The sequence below is a fragment of the Trachypithecus francoisi genome, unplaced genomic scaffold (assembly GCF_009764315.1).
Source record: "Trachypithecus francoisi isolate TF-2019V2 unplaced genomic scaffold, Tfra_2.0 Lachesis_group20, whole genome shotgun sequence".
Lineage (NCBI taxonomy): Eukaryota > Metazoa > Chordata > Mammalia > Primates > Cercopithecidae > Trachypithecus > Trachypithecus francoisi.
The window spans coordinates 67877754-67898092 of record NW_022681466.1 but is presented as its reverse complement, the minus strand read 5'-3'; the positions used below and the strand labels follow the sequence as shown (position 1 = coordinate 67898092).

The 20339-nt window shown below is 51.0% G+C and overlaps 1 protein-coding gene across 5 annotated transcripts in view; it reads left to right on the top strand.

Annotated features, from left to right (window-relative positions):
• The window catches only part of SPNS3 (sphingolipid transporter 3 (putative)), a 58266-nt gene that overhangs the window by 18409 nt on the left and 19518 nt on the right, over positions 1–20339 (top strand). For 4 of the 5 annotated variants that reach the window (XM_033185032.1, XM_033185033.1, XM_033185030.1 and 1 more), the window contains exon 8: positions 3862–4051. The exons of the other annotated variant lie outside the window; for it this stretch is intronic. In XM_033185032.1, coding sequence (XP_033040923.1) covers positions 3862–4051 — 190 coding nt within the window. The remainder of the gene's footprint in view (positions 1–3861; positions 4052–20339) is intronic. 5 annotated transcript variants of the gene reach the window in all.

Below are 20339 nucleotides of genomic sequence, written 5' to 3'. Positions count from 1 at the left end.
GCCCTCTCCCGCTTCCTGGGCTGTCTGCTGCCCGGCTGGGCTCCACTTCTGTTCCTATCACCTTCGACCCTGTGCTCCAAGAGCTCCAGTGACTGCTTGATGCTGAGTCAAGGACATCCTTCAGTTCTCCCTTCCTTCTCTCCTCCTCCTCCCGGAACCCTTAACCCCCGCCTCGCCACTGCCTCCGGCAGCTGCTCTTCAGCATCCGTGTGGTCCCCTCCTCCGTTCTGACCCTGTCCTGGTGGGTCTTGGGGGCTCCTGGGGATGCTGTCCTCTTCCCTGGAGCCCCATCCTCCCCCAGGGTTTTGGCGACACTGGTCCTCTGCTGACTGCACCTGCGCCTACCTTCTCCTTCCCTCCTCCTCCTTCTCCTCCTTCCTTATCTCTTCTCTTCTCTTCTCCTCTCTTCTCTTCTCCTCTCTTCTTCTCTCTCTTCTCTTCTCCTCTCCTCTCTTGTCTCTTCTCTCCTTCCTTCTCTCTTTCTTTCTCTCTCCCTCCCTCCCCCCTCCTCTCCTTCTTCTCTCTCTCTCCCTCCCTCCCTCCCTTCCTCCCTTCCTTCTCTTCTTTCTTTTTTGAGTCAAGGTGTCACTCTGTCACCAGGCTAGAGTGCAATGGTACAAACAGTTTGCTGCAGCCTCGACCTCCCAGGCTTAAGCAATCCTCCCACCTCAGCCTCCCAAGTAGCTGGGACCACAGGCACACACCACCATGCCTGGTATTTTTTTTTTTTTTTTGAGACAGAGTTTCACTCTTGTTGCCCAGGCTGGAGTGCAATGGCACAATCTTGGCTGACTGCAATCTCTACCTCCTGGGTTCAAGTTGTTCTCCTGCCTCAGCCTTCCTAGTAGCTAAGATTACAGGCATGCGCCACCACAACCGGCTAATTTTTTTTTTTGTACTTTTAGTAGAGATGGGGTTTCACCATGTTGGCCAGGTTGGTCTCAAACTCCCGACTTCAAATGATTGGCCCACCTCAGCCTCCCAAAGTGCTGGGATTACAGGCGTGAGCCACCACGCCCGGCCTGACTTACAGATCTTTAAGGCCTCTCTTGGCTGTTAGAGTCTGTGATGCTGGGAAGGCTCTGTGTGGATGGAGGGAACGTGAAGGGCTTCGGAGCTGGGCCATGTCCTCTGGCTGCACCTCCCGTTCAGGGGCTGGCGGGGGTGCTTTTTCAGGCAGCCTGTCTAGATAATCAATCCTAAGTCTCACGAATATCTCGAGAACCTGCCAAGGTCAGCTCAGACCAGGACTCAGAGGCGGCCAGCATACATCTGGGATTCGGGTCACTTGACTAGGCTGAGCCAGACCTCGCACAGCTCAGAAGGCTGGGAAGGTTTGGAAAGCTCTTCTTTCTTCTTTCTTCTTTCTGCCTGCCCCGGCCCCTGCCCCTGCCCCCTCCGCCTCCCCCTCTCCCTCTCCCCCTCCCCCTCCCCTCCTCGTCCCCCTCCCCCTCCCCTCCTCCTACTCCTCTTTTTCTCCTCCTCCTCCTCCTCCTTCTTCTTCTTCTTCTTCTTCTCCTTCTTCTCCTTCTTCTCCTTCTTCTCCTTCTCCTTCTCCTTCTCCTTCTTCTTCTTCTTTCTTTTTTTTTGAGACAGTCTTGCTGTGTTGCTAGGCTGGAGTACAGCGGCACGATCTCAGCTCACTGCAAGCTCCACCTCCCAGGTTCAAGCGATTCTCCTGCCTCAGCCTCCTGAGTAGCTGGGACTACAGGCACCTGCCACCACACCCAGCCAATTTTTGTACTTTTAGTAGAGAATTTAGAGAATTCTCAGTCATTTGGGCAAAGCGAGGGTGGGAGAAGAGAGGGGAAGCTACATCAGTCGACATGGACCAGTCCCGCAGAGCTGTCAGTGCTGGCCAGGAGCTTGCTCAGAGGACGACAGGGAGCTACTGAGAGGCTGGAAAGGTCCTGGTTAGACTGGTGTTTTCAAGAGTTCATGCTGGGCACAGTCTCAGCGTTCCCTTTGAGCTCCTTTATTTGTTTTGTTTCGTTTTGTTTTTGAGATAGAGTCTCACTTTCTTGCCCAGGCTGAAGTGCCGTGGTGTGATCTCAGCTCACTGCAACCTCCACCTCCCAGATTCAAGTGATTCTCTTGCCTCAGCCTCCCAAGTAGCTGGGATTACAGGTGCCCACCACCATTCCCAGCCAATTTTTTTTTAGTAGAGTTGGGGTTTTGCCGTGTTGGCCAGGTTGGTCTTGAATTCCCGACCTCAAGTGATCCACCCGCCTCGGCCTCCCAAAGTGCTGGGATTGCAAGCATCAGCCACCTCGCCTGGCCCCTTTGAGCTCCTTTAAAGGGAGGCTAGAGGTTGCAGAATAGACCAGGAGGGTGAGGATGTATATTCAAATCCTGGTCTGTCATTTACCAGCTGGGTAATCTTGGCCTTGACCTTTCTCAGCCTCTCCTTGCTCATCTGTCCATCTGGGAATTGTAGGAGGAATCCATGAGTTCAGTTGCTCAACATATGTCTCTCGTGTGCCAGGCTCTATGCTCCCAGCATAGAGTCAAGAGAGGAAACTGTTCTCTAGGAATTCCCAGGCCAGCTAATGAACCTGATGACAGACACAGAAGGTGCTGTGGGAACTGATGGGAGTGAAGGGATCAGCAAGCGAACAAAGGAAGGGCATCCCCAAGTAGGCTGTGCTGGGTCTTGAAGGATGAGTAGGAGTTTGATAGGTCAAAAACTAGTGAAGGGTGTTCCAGGCACAGGAATGAAACTGTGTGGTTGGGAGTCGGGAGGGGAGAGCAACTAGTCTGGGTGAAGAAAATAGAGCTCGGACCTGGAGTTGATGTGAGTCAGAGTCAGATCACGAAGAACAATGTACACCTTACGGAACTGGGGACAAATCTAGTGGGTATCTGAGAGCTGGTGGAGAATTTTAGGCAGGAGGTGGGCGGGGACGTGGTCAGGTCTGTGTTTTTAATTTTATTTTTAGAGACAGATTCTTGCTCTGTTGCCCAAGCTGGGGTGCAGTGGTATGATCATAACTCACTGTGGCCTCGAACTTCTGAGCTCAAGTGATCTTCCCGCCTCAGCCTCTTGAGTAGCTGGGACTACAGGTGCATGCCGCCAAGGCTGGATCATTTAAACATTTTTTGTAGAGATGAGATCTTTCTGATCTTGAACTCCTCCCACCACAGATCTCCTGCCACCACAGAATGCACTCTTGGGGAGCCTATGTGGCAGTTATTTTGTAGGGACAGGTCTCCACAGGAAGGATGTACAAGGGGAAGCGAAACGGAGTAGAAGCGGGTCTAAAAGTGGGTGGGAAAGGGACGGAGGTCAGGCAGGGGCTGCCTGAGGGAGGTTCAAAGACAGGAAGGGGAAGGATGGGATTCAAGGAAGGAAGGCGTGTAGAGGGCCCAGACAAGGGCCGGGTGTATCACAGGGGCTTAGTAAATACATGTTCGCTTGCCTCCATTCCTCGTAGTACTGGGAGCTGGAAAGAGAGAAGGCTGGGGCCAGAGTGGGACCCTGGAATTCAGATTTTGAGTGGGCAGTTTTGGGGGATGAGAGGGAAAGGGTCAATGGAGATGAGGCAGGCTGGGACCTGGGGTGCTGGGCGATCACCCACATGGCCAGTGGGATCCCCAGGATGAGATAGGGGAGGAGGTAGGAAAGGGGCTGGGGGAGGGCTGTGGGACATTGGTCCCTGGTCAGGGTCCCCAGGTTCTGGGAGCCTCAGTGATGAAGGTGGGTAAGGCCTGGGTCAGATCAGGGGCCCACAGCCATATTCCCTGTAGACACCAGATCATGCCCTTGAGCCATGGGGCTAGACCTGGGGCTGGGAGCAGGGTGAAAGGTCTCCATGCTGAGCTCAAGCAGCTGACCAACCCCTCTGTGTTCTCTCCCATTAGCTTGATTTTTGGGTCATTGACCATCATAACCGGCGTCATTGGGGTCATCTTGGGGGCAGAAGCTGCGAGGAGGTACAAGAAAGTCATTCCAAGAGCTGAGCCCCTCATCTGCGCCTCCAGCCTGCTTGCCACAGCCCCCTGCCTCTACCTGGCTCTCATCTTGGCCCCGACCACCCTGCTGGCCTCCTATGTAAGTGAGAGCCTCTATGGAGGTGGGAACAGGGTTGGGGGACGAGGAACTCCCGTTTCCACCGCTCACGCTGTGCCCGGCCTTTACGTACATTATGTTGATCTCTCCTTCTGGGTAGAGCTTATCCCCGTTTTGCAGATCAGTAAAGAGAGGCTGGACGCGGTGGCTCACGTCTGTAATCCTAGCACTTTGGGAGGTCAAGGCCGGCCTGGCCAATATGGTGAAACCCCGTCTCTACTAAAAATAGAAAAACATTAGCTGGGCATGGTGGTGGGCACCTATAATCCCAGCTGCTTGGGAGGCTGAGGCAGGAGAATCGCTTGAACCCAGGAGGCGGAGGTTGCGGTGAGCTGAGATTGTGGTGCTGCACCCCAGCCTGGGCAACAGAGCAAGACTCTATCGTGGGGGAGAAAAAAGAGAGAGAAGCTTACCAGGAGTTTCACAGTGAGGAAGCGGCAGAACTAGGATTTGAGCCTGAGTTTTTCTGACTGTAAAAGGTGTCCTCTGAGCATTGGATTAATGTGTTAGTTTGAGAAAATAGGACTCATTTATTGCCAGGGCATATTGTGGGCCCAAGAAGAAATAGAGCAATTCTCCCCAGGTTACAGAGGAGGGAAGCAAGGCCCAGATTGGTTATAGTCAATGTGGATGCTGCTTGAAGGGCGATAATCACGGTAATATCAAGTATTCCATATCCACATCCCATCACACCCTTTCATGGGCCTCACACTCTGGCCGTGCCAGCCGCGTGGGCACACCGACTTCCCAGACTTTGCACGCGTCCATTTATTCCATCGAGAGCACCAGTTCCTCTTTTGTGCATCCTGAAATCCTCCTTCTGCAAGACTCAACTCAAAGTCAGCTTTGAGTTGAGCTCCAAAAAGCTCCAAAAGGCTTCCCGGACCGCTCTATCCTCATGCCAGAATTCATGTTCCTGCTTGGGCTCAGTGCCTGTTTGGTTCCCTTGAGGCACTGAGGTGTATGGGGCCTGTCCAAAGACAGGGGGCCCAAAGGGCAGGGGACCAGAGCTGGAGTGTCCCTGGCTCCCCAAAGTCCCAGCCCTGCCTGACCCCCAACATGAGAAAGGGCCACTGCTTCTGGGAAGCTAACACCAGCCCAGCCGGAAGCAGAGGGGTTAGACCTCCCCTCCTTTCCCAGATCCATGGCCCCGGGCCCTGTGGCTGCAGACAGGGCCCATACGCGTGTGCACCAGGTTTACTGAGCAGGCCGGACTTTGGAAAAGTAAGCCAGCCACGACTTTATTGTCCTCACACTAGTTTGGCCACATCTCCCACCCGTGGCCAGAGCCCATCGCTTCTCCAGTCACACGCACGAACTAAACAGTCTGGTCCCATTGAAATAAAAACTTGTCCCTGCTTCCAAATAAAGTTTCTTTTTTCTTTTCTTTTTTTGTTTGAGACTGAGTCTCGCACTGTCACCCAGGCTGGAGTGCAGTGGCGTAATCTCAGCTCGCTGTAACCTCTGCTTCCTGGGTTCAAGTGATTCTCCTGCCTCAGCCTCCCAAGTAGCTGGGATTACAGGTGCGAGCCACCACACCCAGCTATTTTTTAAATTTTTTATTTTATTTTATTTATTTATTTATTTTGAGATGGAGTCTTGCTCTGTTGCCCCAGGCTGGAGTGCAGTGGCACCATCTCAGCTCACTGCAACCTCTGCTTCCCAGGTTTAAGCGATTCTCCTGCCTCAGCCTCCTGAGTAGCTGGGATTACAGGCACGCGCCACCACGCCCAGCTAATTTTTGTATTTTTAGTACAGATAGGGTTTCACCATGTTGGCCAGGCTGGTCTCCAACTCCTGACCTTGTCATCCACCCGCTTCAGGTTCCCAAAGTACTGGCATTACAGGTGTGAGCCACTGTGCCTGGCCCCAAATAAAGTTTCTATCCAGGACCAGAAAATTGCCTTGGGAAGAGGTGGGGCTACAGTGGGGTTTTGTTCTCCTTGTTCCATCTTTCACCCCACATCCCTGACATCCCCCCTCCCCTCGCAATTCTGTCCCCCCCAGAGATGAGCAGGCGTGGGAGGATGGCTGAGAACAGGCCGAGTACTGTGTGTGTCCGGGTTGTTTTCGCGCTCTGTCAGTGACCCCCAGGTGGCAGATGCTCAGAGGCTGGGTGTGGGGGCCTTTGTGGGCACTTTGGGGTCTCTGGCCCTGGTTTTTTTTTTTTTTTTTTGGAGACGGAGTCTTGCTCTATCGCCCAGGCTGGAGTGCAGTGGCCAGATCTCAGCTCACTGCAAGCTCCACCTCCTGGGTTCACGCCATTCTCCTGCCTCAGCCTCCCGAGTAGCTGGGACTACAGGCGCCCGCCACCTCGCCCGGCTCGTTTTCTGTATTTTTTTAGTAGAGACGGGGTTTCACCGTGTTAGCCAGGATGGTCTCGATCTCCTGACCTCGTGATCCACCTGTCTCGGCCTCCCAAAGTGCTGGGATTACAGGCTTGAGCCATGGCACCCGGCAGCCCTGGTTTTTACTTTGCCCAATTCCTTGATGCAAGGGTTGCCTTTCCAGCCAGGCCGTCTTGCCTGGGTAGGTAATCCTGCAAGAGGCTCCTCTCATGAGCACCGTGTCTCCCTCCGCGGTGTCCATCTGACTCCTGGAGGAGGTGAGGAAGGGAGGCCTCCCCCACTGCCGCCCTCTCCCCTCCCACGACACCTCAGACTGCTTCCTCTGGCATCCCCACCTGCAAACTTCCCTGGGGGGAGTCAGGCCCCAGGGTCCATTCTCCCCGAACGCCAGATGACATGCATCTGGGTGTCCTGAAGACGTCTTCTGTGCACGCCCCTCGGGCTGTCCTGGTATAGGAGGCTTAGCATTTAGCCAGTGTCCAGCCAGGGAGAAAAGGCCAGCTTCGGCCGGGCGCGGTGGCTCAAGCCTGTAATCCCAGCACTTTGGGAGGCCGAGACGGGCGGATCACGAGGTCAGGAGATCGAGACCATCCTGGCGAACACGGTAAAACCCCGTCTCTACTAAAAAATACAAAAAACTAGCCGGGCGTGGTGGTGGGCGCCTGTAGTCCCAGCTACTCGGGAGGCTGAGGCAGGAGAATGGCGGTAAACCCGGGAGGCGGAGCTTGCAGTGAGCTGAGATCTGGCCACTGCACTCCAGCCTGGGCCACAGAGCGAGACTCCGTCTCAAAAAAAAAAAAAAAGAAAAGGCCAGCTTCCTTCTTGGCAAGCACTGCCCTCTGTTGGGTTGAGTGTCATCTGAAGCCCCTCACTCAGCTTAAGAGTGGAACTCTTGGCCGGGCGCGGTGGCTCACGCCTGTAGTCCCAGCACTTTGGGAGGCCGAGGAGGGTGGATCACGAGGTCAGGAGATCGAGACCATCCTGGCTCACACAGTGAAACCCCATCTCTACTAAAAATACAAAAAAATTACCGGACGTGGTGGTGGGCACCTGTAGTCCCAGTTACTTGGGAGGCTGAGGCAGGAGAATGACATGAACCCGGGAGGCGGAGCTTGCAGTGAGCCGAGATAGCGCCACTGCACTCCAGCCTGGGTGACACAGCGAGACTCTGTCTCAAAAAAAAAAAAAAAAAAAGAGTGACACTCTTTATTCATTGTTTATTAACTTTTTTAGAGATGGGAGCTCTCACTATGTTGCTCAGACTGGTCTTGAACTCCTGGGCTCAAGCAATCCTCTTGCCTCAGCCTCCTGAATAGCTGGGACTACAGGCGTGCACCACCACACCCGGCTAATTTTTAGTAGAGATGGGGTTTCACCATGTTGCCCAGTCTGGTCTTGAACTCCTGTCCTTGAGTGATCTGCCCATCTCAGCCTCCCAAAGTGCTAGGATTATAGGCGTGAGCCACCGCACCTGGTCAAGAGCAGAACTCTTTCAATAAATCCTCCCCCAAGCATGATTTCTATGCAAGCGGGCGGGGGCCACATAGGATAGCCCCGTTCTCTCTTGCCAAGTCCTGGAGGTGTGCTGGCACCTCTCTTGAGGTGTGGGCGCTGCTCATCCCTTGTTCTCAGCCTTGGGTCTCTGTGGAAATTCCTGAAGACTAGAAAGTCTTGTCATTCTCTTCTGCACATGCTCTTATTTAGTCCTCTCAATGGATGTTTTGGTGAGAAAGGGTTTTTCTTTTCATATTTTATTTTATTTTTTGAGACAGAGTCTCTCTCTGTTGCCCAGGCTGGAGTATGATGGCACGATCTTGACTCACTGCAACCTCCACCTCTCAGGTTCAAGCAATTCTCCTGCCTCAGCCTTCCCAGCAGCTGGGATTATAGGCACCTGCCACTATTTTTTTTTTTTTCCAAGACAGGGTCTCTCTCTGTTACCCAGGCTGGAGTGCAGTGGCACGATCTCAGCTCACTGCAAGCTCCACCTCCTGGGTTCAAGCAATTCTCCTGTCTCAGCCTTCTGAGTAGCTGGGATTAAGGCCTATGCCACAACGCCTGGCTAATTTTTGTATTTTTAGTAGAGATGGTGTTTCGCCATTTTGACCAGGCTGGTCTCGAACTCCTGACCTCAAGTGATCTGCCTACCTCGGCCTCCTAAGGTGCTGGGGTTACAGGCATGATCCACCACACCCAGCCTGGAAGGTTTTTTCTTATGCCACTTGACAGGTTGGAAAACTGAAGTCCACAGATTGAATCAGGTAAATAGTGGGACAGACAAAACTCCAACGCATGGCTAGGTGCAGTGGCTGACGTCTGGAATCCCAGTATTTTGGGAGGTCGAAGTGAGAGGATCACTTGAGCTCTAGAGTTTAGAGACCAGCCTAGACAAAGTAGCAAAACCCTGTTTCTACAGAAAGTTAAAAAATTAGTTGGGCATGGAGGCACATGCCTGTAGTCCCAGCTACTGGGGAGGCTGAGGCTGGAGGACTGCTTGAGCTCGAGAGATAGAGGCTGCTGTGAGCTCTGATCATGCCACTGCACTCCAACCTGGGTCCCTGTCTCAAAACAAACCATCAAACAACCTCCAACTTGGCTGTGACGCCTCCAAAGTCTGTGTCCTTCATAGTGTACTGAACCAGAAACAGAGCTGGGCACACCCCAGGCAGTAGTAAATACCTTAATGCTTCTTGACTGAGGGAGGGGACCATCACTTCTGGCTGGTGGGAGCTGATGGGGGCTGGTAGGGCCTGACCTCACAGGGAGGCTGAAGCCCAGGCAGATGGAGGCCCCATCAAAGCTGTCCCTGTACCAGCCAGCTGGAGCTGGGGGCCCCCTGCCAGCCCTGCTTCTGCCACTGTCTCGGTTGGTTCTGGGAGGTGGCTCCTTGGCTGTGTTTCGGGGACACAGCTGCCCCCCTCCACCCCCTGCACCCTGCAGCCTGGCGCATCTCCAGAGCTGGTTGGCTCATCTAGAAATGACATTGTGTCTTGGCCATCAAAGCCAGCTGGAGAAACTCTTCTTTAGGCCTGCCCTGGGGATTGGGACTGAGGGGCAGAAAGGCGGGCAGGGCTAGAGTGCATCCATCCTCTGGCGCTGGGAAGCTGCTGGGTCTGGCATGGTACCCACCGACACTGAGCCTCTGTGGCCAGAACTCTAACCCTCCAGAGGTGCTGCCATCCCGCCCCCACCCCATGGCTCTGTCTGCGCCTCCGTAGAATGCTCGGATGTTCTGACCTCAGATTCAGGCTCGAGTTCCTCCTCCCCAGCAACTGTCAGTCGTGAAGCCCTTGACCTCTCCCAGGCCTGTCCTCTCCTCTGTCCTCTCTGCCCTTCCCTGGCTCATATCTTGCTGTCTTTCTCCAGAACTGTTCTAGAAGGCACCTTCCTGGTCTCCTTGTCTTCCTGCTCATCCACCACAATCTGTTCTGTTCTTCACACACTGCCAGAGTGAGCTAGCTGGCTTGCTTGTTTTTTCTCTTTCTTTTTTCTTTTCTTTCTTCCTTTGTTTTCTTTTCTTTCCTCCCTCCCTCCCTCCTCCCTTCCTCTTCTTTTTTTTTTTTTTTTTTTTTTTGAGACGGAGTCTTGCTCTGTCGCTGGGCGGAGTGCAGTAGCCGGATCTCAGCTCACTGCAAGCTCCGCCTCCGGGTCACGCCATTCTCCTGCCTCAGCCTCCCAAGTAGCTGGGACTACAGACGCCCGCCACCTCGCCGGCTTAGTTTTTGTATTTTTTAGTAGAGACGGGGTTTCACAGTGTTCGCCAGGATGGTCTCGATCTCCTGACCTCGTGATCCGCCCGTCTCGGCCTCCCAAAGTGCTGGGATACAGGCTGAGCCACCGCGCCCGGCCCCTTCCTTCCTCTTTCCTTCTTCCTCTCTCTTTCTTCTTCTTTCTTTCTTTTTTCTTTCTTTCTTTCTTTCTTCTTTCTTCTTCTTTTTCCTTCTTTCTTTCCTTCTTTCCCTCCTCCTCCCTTCCTTCCTACCTCCTTTTTTCCTTCTTCCAAACGGGGTCTCCCTGTGTTGCCCAGGTGGTTTGAACTCCTGGCCTCCCTCTTCCCTCCCTCCTTCCTCCCTCCTCCTTCCTCTTCTTTCTTCTTCTTTCTCTTTCTTTCTTTCTTCTTTCTTTCTTTCTTTCTTTCTTTCTCTCTCTCTTTTCTTTCTTTCTTTCTTCTCTTCCTTTCTTTTCTTTCTTTCTGTCTGTCTTCTTTCTTTCTTTCTCTTTCTTTCTTTTCTTCCTTCTTTCCTTCTTTCTTTCTTTTCTTTCTTTCTTCCCTCCCTCCCTCCTCCTTCCTTCCTTCCTTCCTTCCTTCTTCCTTCCTTCCAGACAGGGTCTCCCTGTGTTGCCCAGGTGGTTTAGAACTCCTGGCCTCAAGCGATCCTGCCCAGGCTGCCTCCCGAGTAGCTGGAATTACAGGCATGCGTCACTGTGCCTGGCTTACAGAGTGAGCTTGCTGACCCCACCACCCTTCCCTGCTCAAAAGCTTTGCATGGCTCCCTGGTGCCTCTGGAACTAGGCCCAGCCCCTTATCCCAGCATTTGAAGCCCCACGTGAACTTCCCTGATAACCTTGGGAGCCTTATTCCTCAGCTGCAGTCCTGCCACACAGGCCCCCTCTTGGTTCCCTAGTCATGCTTCCCCTCTCCCTCTTTCCCCATCATCACTCCCTTCTCCAAGTGTCCAAAGCATTCTAGGCCTTCAAGGGCCAGCTTACCACTGTCGCTCCATGAATTCCTCCCTGGTTGCTGGGCCTGACCCTCTCTCCCTCCTATCTTTAGCGCTCCCAGCGTTGTCTTCCTGGGGTCTTGGTTACGTACGTTCTGACTCCTATCCCAGCCCTGTCTGTGATTTTTAGCAGGGTCCAGGTCTGGTTCTAATCTTTCTCTGTACTCCAGCTTGAAGCACAGTGTCAGGCACATGGATGGGTGGGTGAGGTAAGTCACTGCTGGCTGAGTGAAGAGTCGAGTGACAAACTGTTTGTATTCATTTGTTTATTCAACCAATATTTATTGATTGCCAATTAAGTGGCATACTAGTTTCAATGCTGTAGATATAGGTGGCTGGCTGTGGTGGTTCACACCTGTAATCCCAGCACTTTCGGAGGCTGAGGGAGGCGGGTCACCTGAGATCAGGAGTTCAAGACCAGCCTGGGCAACATGGCAAAACCCTGTCTCTACTAAAAATACAAAAAATTAGCTGAGCATGGTGGTGCGTGCCTGTGGTCTCAACTACTCAGGAGGCTGAGGTAGGAGAATCACTTGAACCCAGGAGGTAGAGGTTGCAGTGAGCCGAGATTGCGCCGCTGTACTCCAGCCTGGGCAACAGAGTGAGACTGCATCTCTAAATAAATAAATAAATAAATGCTGTAGATATAGCAGTGAATAAAACAGATAAAAATGTCTCTGTCCCGAGGGAACTTACATTCTAGTTGGGAAAGAAAGACAGCAAACAAGATATATAAGTATTGTGAATTTTATTGTAAAATTCAGAGTATTTCAGATAATAATAAAGGCTTAGGAGAGAAGTATTGTCAGGAAGGAAATAGGGAGAGTGTGAGTATCGGGAGGAGAGGGTAGCAATTTTTTGTAGGGTGGCCAGAGAGGCCTCACTGAGAAGGCAGTTGTTGAATAAAGACCTGTAGGGGGTGAAGTAGTGAATTATGTGGATATTTGGGGGAACAGTGTTCCAGGCAGAGGGAACAGCAACTGTGAAGGCCCTGAATCAGGAGCGTACCCAATGGGTTTGAATAACAACAAGGCAGCTACTGTGATTAGTGCAGAGAGAGAAGTGGGAGAGGGAGGTGGGGACAGAGAGATGATGGGTTCCAGATCATATAGGATGTTGTGGGCATCGGGTGAGATGGAGTTTTGTTCTAAGAAGTGGGACATCTGGCTTTTGTCTTCCACATCTATTAAAATGGTCATGTAGTTTTATCCTTTATTCAATTTCTACAGTTTATTACATTGACTGATATTTAGATTTATATTTATATGTTTATATTTATATGTTTAACCAACCTTGCATTCCTGGGATATATTCTCCATGGTCATGGTGGGTAACCATTTTTATGTATTGCTGGATTTGAGTTGGTAGTATTTTGTTGAGGGTTTTTGCATGTGCATTCGTAAGAGATACTGGTCTGCAGTTTTCTTGCGGTATCTTCGTCTGGTTTTGGTATCAGGGTAGTGGCCTTGTAATGAGTTGGCAAGTGTTCCTTCCTCTTCTGTTTTTTGGAAGACTTCATGAAGAATTTGTTAATTCATCTTTAAACATTTGGAAGAAGTCACAAGCAAAGCCATCTGGTTCTGGGCTTCTGTTTGTGGAAAGTTTTTTGATTGCTAACTCAATATTTACTCGTTATAGGTCATTTCAAATTTTCTATTTCTTCTTGAGTTGTTTCAGTAGTTTATATCTTGTTAGAAATTTGTACATTTATTCTAGGTTAATCTAATTTATTGGCACACAATAGTTAATATAACAGTTCCTTCTAATTCTTTTAATTTCTGTAAGGTGAGTAGTAATGTCCCCCCTTTCATTCCTAATTTTAGTAATTTGAGTCTTTTTTTTCCCAGTCAGTTTATCTAAAGGTTTGTCTATCTTGCTGATCTTTTCAAAGAACCAACTTTTGGTTTCATCAATTTTTCTCAATTTTTTTCTATTATTTGCTTTTTTAAAAATTTTCTTTTTCCTTTTTCTTTTTTGAGACAGAGTCTTGCTTTGTTTCCCAGGCTTGAGCTCCTGGCTTCAAGCAATCCTTCCGCCTCAGCCTCCCCAAATGTTGGGATTATAGGAGTGAGCCACCCCATCTGGCTGGCTTATGTTGAGTAGCATTACTCTGGCTACTCTGTTGAGAACAGACCTGGGGTCAAGGGCAGAAGCAGAGAGGAGTGAGGAGGCTGTTGCTAGAATGCAGGTGTGATGATGGGGTTTGAACCAGAGTGCCAACAATGGAGATTGTGAGAGGCAGTTGGATTACATATGTATTTTGAAGGTAGAGCTATTAGAATTTCTTGATGAATTCCAAGAAGAGTCAGAGGTGAGTTCCTGGTATTGGCATGAGCAGCTGGAAGCGGGGAGGGCCCATTAACTGAGGCAGGAAAGTGAGCAGGAGCAGCAGGTGGTTGGGGGAAGGTCAACAGCTTGGTTTTGTACATTCTGGGTTTGTTGGGGGAGGCTGACATCCAAGTGGAGGTGTTACTAGACAGTTGGATAGAGGAGTCTGAAGTCCAGGGGATATGGAATCATCCCTAAAACTTCAAAGGGTGAGAACATTTTTGGGGAGAAAAAGATGTCAGCATTAGAATGGATGTCCAGAGGGTGCTGAGGAATTGACTTCTGTTGGTCTTCAAAATATGATGTCACTTTACCTTCTCCATCCATCCATCCATCCATCCATCTATCCATCTATCCATCTGTCCATCCATCCATCCACCCATCCACCCACCCATCCACCCATCCATCCATCCATCCATCTATCCATCCATCCATCCATCCACCCACCCACCCATCCATCCACCCACCCACCCATCCATCCACCCATCCATCCATCCATCAATCCACCCATCCATCAATCCATCCATCCATCCATCCATCCACCCACCAATCCATCCATCCATCCATCCACCCACCCATCCATCCATCCCTCCATCCATCCATCCATCAATCCATCCATCCATCCACCACCCACCATCCATCCATCATCCATCCATCCACCACCCATCCATTCATCCATCTATCCATCCATCCATCCATCACCCACCCACCCATCCATCCCCATCCATCCATCCATCAATCCACCCATCCATCCATCCATCCATCCATCCATCCACCCACCAATCCATCCATCCATCCACCCATCCATCCACCCACCCATCCATCCATCCACCCATCCATCAATCAATCCACCCATCCATCAATCCATCCATCCATCCACCCACCAATCCATCCATCCATCCATCCATCCATCCATCCATCCACCCACCAACCCACCAACCAATCTATCCATCCATCCATCCATCCATCCATCCACCCACCAATCCATCCATCCATCCACCCACCCACCAATCTATCCATCCATCCACCCACTCACCAGTCCGTCCATCCATCCATCCATGCACCCACCCACCAATCCATCCATTTGTCCATCCACCCATCCATCCATCCATCCACCCACCCACCCACCCACCAACCAATCTATCCATCCATCCATCCATTACCCACCAATCCATCCACCCACCAGTCTATCCATCCATCCATCCATCCACCCACCCACCAATCTATCCATCCATCCACCCACTCACCAGTCCATCCATCCATCCATCCATGCACCCACCCACCAATCCATCCATCTGTCCATCCATCCATCCATCCATCCACCCACCAACCAATCTATCCATCCATCCATCCATCCATCCATCCACCCACCAATCCATCCACCCACCAGTCTATCCATCCATCCATCCATCCATCCACCCACCCACCAATCTATCAATCCATCCACCCACTCACCAGTCCATCCATCCATCCATCCATCCACCCACCCACCAATCCATCCATCCATCTATCCATCCATCCATCCATCCACCCACCCACCCACTCACCAATCGACCCATCCATTCACCCACTCAGCAGTCCATCCATTCATCCATCCATCCATCCATCCATCCCTTCACTTCTCAGATTGCAGGAACCAAAGTCCTTCCTGCATGATTTCTACTATTGAAGGAGTAAGTCCTGGGGAGATAGGCTCCAAACTCTTTTTGGGAAGGGCCCATGGGAAGTTGGGCATGTGTGCTAGTGTGTGCATGCATCTAATATGAGTGTATATATGTTCATTCTTGTGTGTATACATTAAAACGAATATACTGGCCGAGCATAGTGGCTTATGCCTATAATCCCAACACTTTGGGAGGCCAAGGAGGGTGGATCACTTGAGGTCAGAAGTTCAAGACCAGCCTGGCCAACATGGTGAAACCCCGTCTCTACTTGAAATACAGAAATTAGCTGGGCATTGTGGTGGCACCTGTAATCCCAGCTACTCAGGAGGCTGAGGCAGGAGAATCGCTTGAGCTCAGGAGGTGGAGGTTGCAGTGAGCCGAGATTGCGCCACTGTACTTTAGCCTGGGCAACAAAGCAAGACTCTGTCTTAAAACAAACAAACAAACAAACAAACACCCTGACTATACTAGCCAGGCACGATGGCTCATGCCTGTAATCCCAGCACTTTGGGAGGTCAAGGTGGGCAAATCACTTGAGGCTATGAGTTCGAGACCAGCCTGGCCAACATGCCTTCTCCCATGCCCCTGTCCCCATTAAAAATGTATTTAAAAATTTAGCTGAGCATGGCGGTGTGTGCCTTTAATCCCAGCTACTTTGGAGGCCGAGGTAGGAGAATCGCTTGAACCTGGGTGGTGGAGGTTGCAGTGAGCCGAAATCATGCCACTGTACTCTAGCTGGGGTGACAGAGTGAGACTCCATCTCAAAAAAAAAAAAAAGGATATACTTGTAATACAATGTACATTTAGCACGAATGAATATACATACTAAATGTACATTGTATGTACAAATAGATCTATTTTAATTTGTGTGTGTGTGTGCATGGTGTGTATGAGTGTGTTGACGTGTGCTGTTTTGTACACTTCTCTGTGCATGAGTGTGCACACCCACCTCAGGACATGCAGAGAACTGTGTGGGATGTGCCTGTGTGCACATGTGCATCTGTGGCTAAGTATAGCTTTTCTCCTGCTACTTTTGTGCCTGTGACTGCATTGTGTGGGCAGAATGATTTTTGGTCGCACTGTGTGTCTGTTCCCAGATTTCCTGAAGTAGGGGCCAAATCATGCTGCTTGTTTCATGGAAATGAGCTTTTCTGAGAATATAAAGTCTGGTCTGGGGCCTTCCCTGGGGGAGCCCATGCCCCTTGGCCACCTACAGAAACAGAGGGTTCCATCTCTTCCATCTTTCCTGTCCTCTTGGCAAGGGAAGTGGACTTCTCAGCTGTTAATTAGGGTCCAGACATGCACACAGCAGGTCTTGGCTTATACCACCTTCCTTGGCCTTCTTCCCAGAGCTGCTGCCCTTCAGAGAAGGGGTTTGTGCTCAGAGGAGGGACTGCACCCAAAGCAGGGCCTCCACTGTCACTGACCTGGTGGCTGGAGGATGTGGCTAAACGTCGGCTATCCCCCCTTAGGTGGGCTTTGTGGTCAAGGTGGAGGGACAGGAATGGGGCGTGGGAGGGAGCATGCCATGATGTGTCTGAAAGAGCTAGACATCATTCCTTCTTCTTTCCTTACCAGTTGTGTGACTTGTGTGACCTAGGTCAATATCTTGACCTCGGAGCCTCAGTTTTCTTAGCAAGAAAATGGGAGTGCTACTCCTTACCTCTCGGCTTCCTTAAAGAGATAAGCAAACTTTTGAGCCTGTTTTTTTTTTTGTTTTTTTTTTTCTGTCTCCAGAAAAAAAAAAAAAAGCCTGTGACCAGGCTGGAGTGCAATGGTGCAATCTTGGCTCACTGCAACCTCCGCCTCCCAGGTTCAAGCAATTCTCCTGTCTCGGCCTCCTGAGTAGCTGGGATTACAGGTGCACACCACTACACCTGGCTGATTTTTGGTATTTTTAGTAGAGATGGGGTTTCACCATGTTGGCCAGGCTGGTCTCCAACTCCTGACCTCAGGTGATCTGCCTGCCTTGGCCTCCCAAAGTGCTGGGTTTACAGGCGTGAGCCACCACGCCCGGCCAAGCCTGTTATAATTACTATGCATATGTAACAAAACTTAATGGCTTAAAACAACAAAAACATTTATTTTGCTCACATATTTGCAGTTTAGGCCAGGTTTGAGAGCAAGAGGGGATGACATCTCTTTTCCACTTGGTGTTAGCTAGGCTGGATAGGGGTGAGGGGCTGGATCATCAAAGTGGTGGGGCCTGCCTGGCAGTCGATTTAGCTATTGACTGAGACCTTAGCAGAAGCCATTGGCTGGTATACCTGTCTGTGGTCTCTCCGTGTGGTCTGTGCTTCCTTCCTCACCGCATGGTGGCCGGGTTAAACAAGGACTAATGTTCTGAGATAGTGGGCCAGGTAGAAAGAACTGTGTTGCCTTTTATGACCTACCCTTGAAAGTTACCGTAAATGTAACTTGCATTCTCTGCGTGCTATTTTTTTTTTTCACCTGAGCACAACTTTCTGCTGGGGCAAAGAAATGGACTCTAGGCCGTGCATAGTGGCTCATGCCTGTGATTCCAGCACTTTGGGAGGCCGAGGCGGGAAGATTACCTGAGATGAGGAGTTCAAGACCAGCTTAGCCAACATGGTGAGACCCCATCAAAAAATACAAAAATTAGCCTGGCATGATGGCAGGTGCCTGTAATCCCAGCTACTTGGAAGGCTGAGGCAGGAGAATCACTTGAACCCAGGAGGTGGAGGTTGCAGTGAGGCAGGATTGCCACCAATGCACTCCAGCCTGGGTGAGGCAGTGAGACTCCATTTCAAAGCAAAAAGTAGAAACGGACTGTATCTTTTGATGAGAGTATCAGTGATCTGCAAGAACTTGTGGAATTGGAAATATTGCAGTGGCTATCTTTGGAAAATGCAATCTCCCATCATGCCCCAGGGGTTCCTTCTCTACTGTCCTCTGGGCTCTGCTGACATCTAACATTGCATAGGAAAGTGTTAGTGTGCACAGTGGCGAAGCCCACCAGGCTGGGTCTCTAGTTCCGTGCTGCTCTTTTGGTCTCACAGGTGAGAAACCCAGACTCCCTCATACCCCTGCTTGGCCCCATGGGCTGAAGGAGCAGATGTGCTTGAGGCCTCAAACGGCCAAGCCTATGGCCATGGCCAGGTGGCTGAGAGGCAGGTCTCCACCAGGAAGAGCAGCAATGTCCACTCACATATGAAATATTTCCCCAGCACCTCCTCTTTGCCATATGCTGTTCCAGGCACTGGGGTACAGCATGAACAAAGCAGGCAAAAGTATGTGTGTGTAATACAATAAACATGGAAAATCAACACCATAGGCCAGGCACGGTAGCTCATGCCCATAAATCCCAGCACTTCGGGAGGCCAAGGTGGGCAGATCACGAGGTCAGGGGTTTGAGACCAGCCTGGCCAACATGGTGAAACCCTGCCTCTACTAAAAATACAAAAATTAGCCAGGCGTGGTGGTGTGTGCCTGTAATCCCAGCTATTCAGGAGACTGAGGCAGGAGAATCGCTTGAGCCCAGGAAGCAGAGGTTACAGTGAGCTCAGATTGCACCTTTGCACTCTAGCTTGGGTGACAGAACGAGACTCTGTCTCAAAAAAAAAAAAAGGCCAGGCACAGTGGCTCACACCTGTAATCCCAGCACTTTGGGAGACCGAAGCAGGCAGATGTCGTGAGGTCAGGAGTTCAAAACCAGCCTGGCCAACATAGTGAAACCCAACATAGTGAAACCCTCTACTAAAAATACAAAAATAAGCAGGGCATAGTGGTGGGCACCTGTAATCCCAGCTACTAGGGAGGCTGAGGCAGGAGGATCGCTGGAACCTGGGAGGCAGAGGTTGCAGTGAGCCAAGATTGCGCCACTGCACTCCAGCCTGGGTGACAGAGCAAAACTCCCTCTCAACAAACAAACAAACAAACAAACAGATACCATAGTATGTTAGATGGGGATGAGTTCTGTGGAGATCAACAGCAGGGAAAGGGGATAAAGAGAACGACAGGAGCAATGCAAGGGGCCAGGGTAGGCCTTGTTGAGACAGTGACATTCCAGAAATAAGTGTGGGAAGAAGCCATGTGGGTACGGGGTGGAGCAGGGAAGCACAGTCCATGCAGAGGACAGCCTGTGCAGAAGCCCTGAGGGAGAATGCGTGACTGGTGTGTTGGGGAAATGTGGCTGGAATGGGGTCAGCCAGGGAGCAGTAGAGGCGATGAAGTCAGAGGTCACGGTGATGGGGGAGTGAGGGTGTGGATCATGGAGGGCCTTGTACGTGGATTCACTCTGGCTTCCCATATCACTGACACTGGAAGCCACCAGAGTGTCCAGCGCAGAGGTGAGAGGATCTGACTTAGGGGTTGTATCTGCTATCTACTACTGCGTAAAAAATCACCCCAAAACTTCGTGGCTTAAAACAATGCCCAATTATTTCTGATTCCGTGGCCTGGCTGGACGGTTCCTCTGCTGGTTGGCCTGTGTCCACTCACGTGGTGGCTTTCATCTGGACGATTACCGCACTGGAATGTCCACGCTGACCTTACTCACCTCTGGCTGCCCCATGGGTCCCCTTCGTCCTTCTCCGTGTGGCCGCTCATCGTCCCCTAGGCGAGAGCAGCTTCCTTACATGACCATCTCAGGGCAGTGCTCTAAGGCAGCAAAAGTGGAAGTTACAAAGTCTGTTAAGCCTCAGGCCAGGAACTTGAAAAGCATCACTTCTACCTGATTTATTTTATTTGTTTTATTTATTTATTTGTTTATGACAGAATCTTGCTCTGTCGCCCAGGCTGGAGTGCAGTGGTGTGATCTTGGCTCACTGCAACCTCTGCCTCCTGAATTCAAGCGATTCTCCTGCCTCAGCCTCCAGAGTAGCTGGGATTACAGGCACCTGCCACCACACCCGGCTAATTTTTGTATTTTTAGTAGAGAAGGGGTTTCACCATGTTGGACAGGGTGGTCTCGAACTCCTGACCAAAAGTGGTCCGCTCACCTTGGCCTCCCAGAGTGCTGGGATTACAGGAATGGGCCACTGTGCCCGGCCTCAACTGGACATATTAAGAGGCAATTCGGCTGGACGCCCAATGCAAACATGGTCTCTCTAAAATATGTCCTACTAAAAATATAGAAATTAGCCGAGCGTGGTGGTGGGTGCCTGCAGTCCCAGCTACTTAGGAGGCTGAGGCATGAGAATCACTTGAACCTGGGAGGTGGAGGTTGCAGTGAGCCAGGATCACAGCA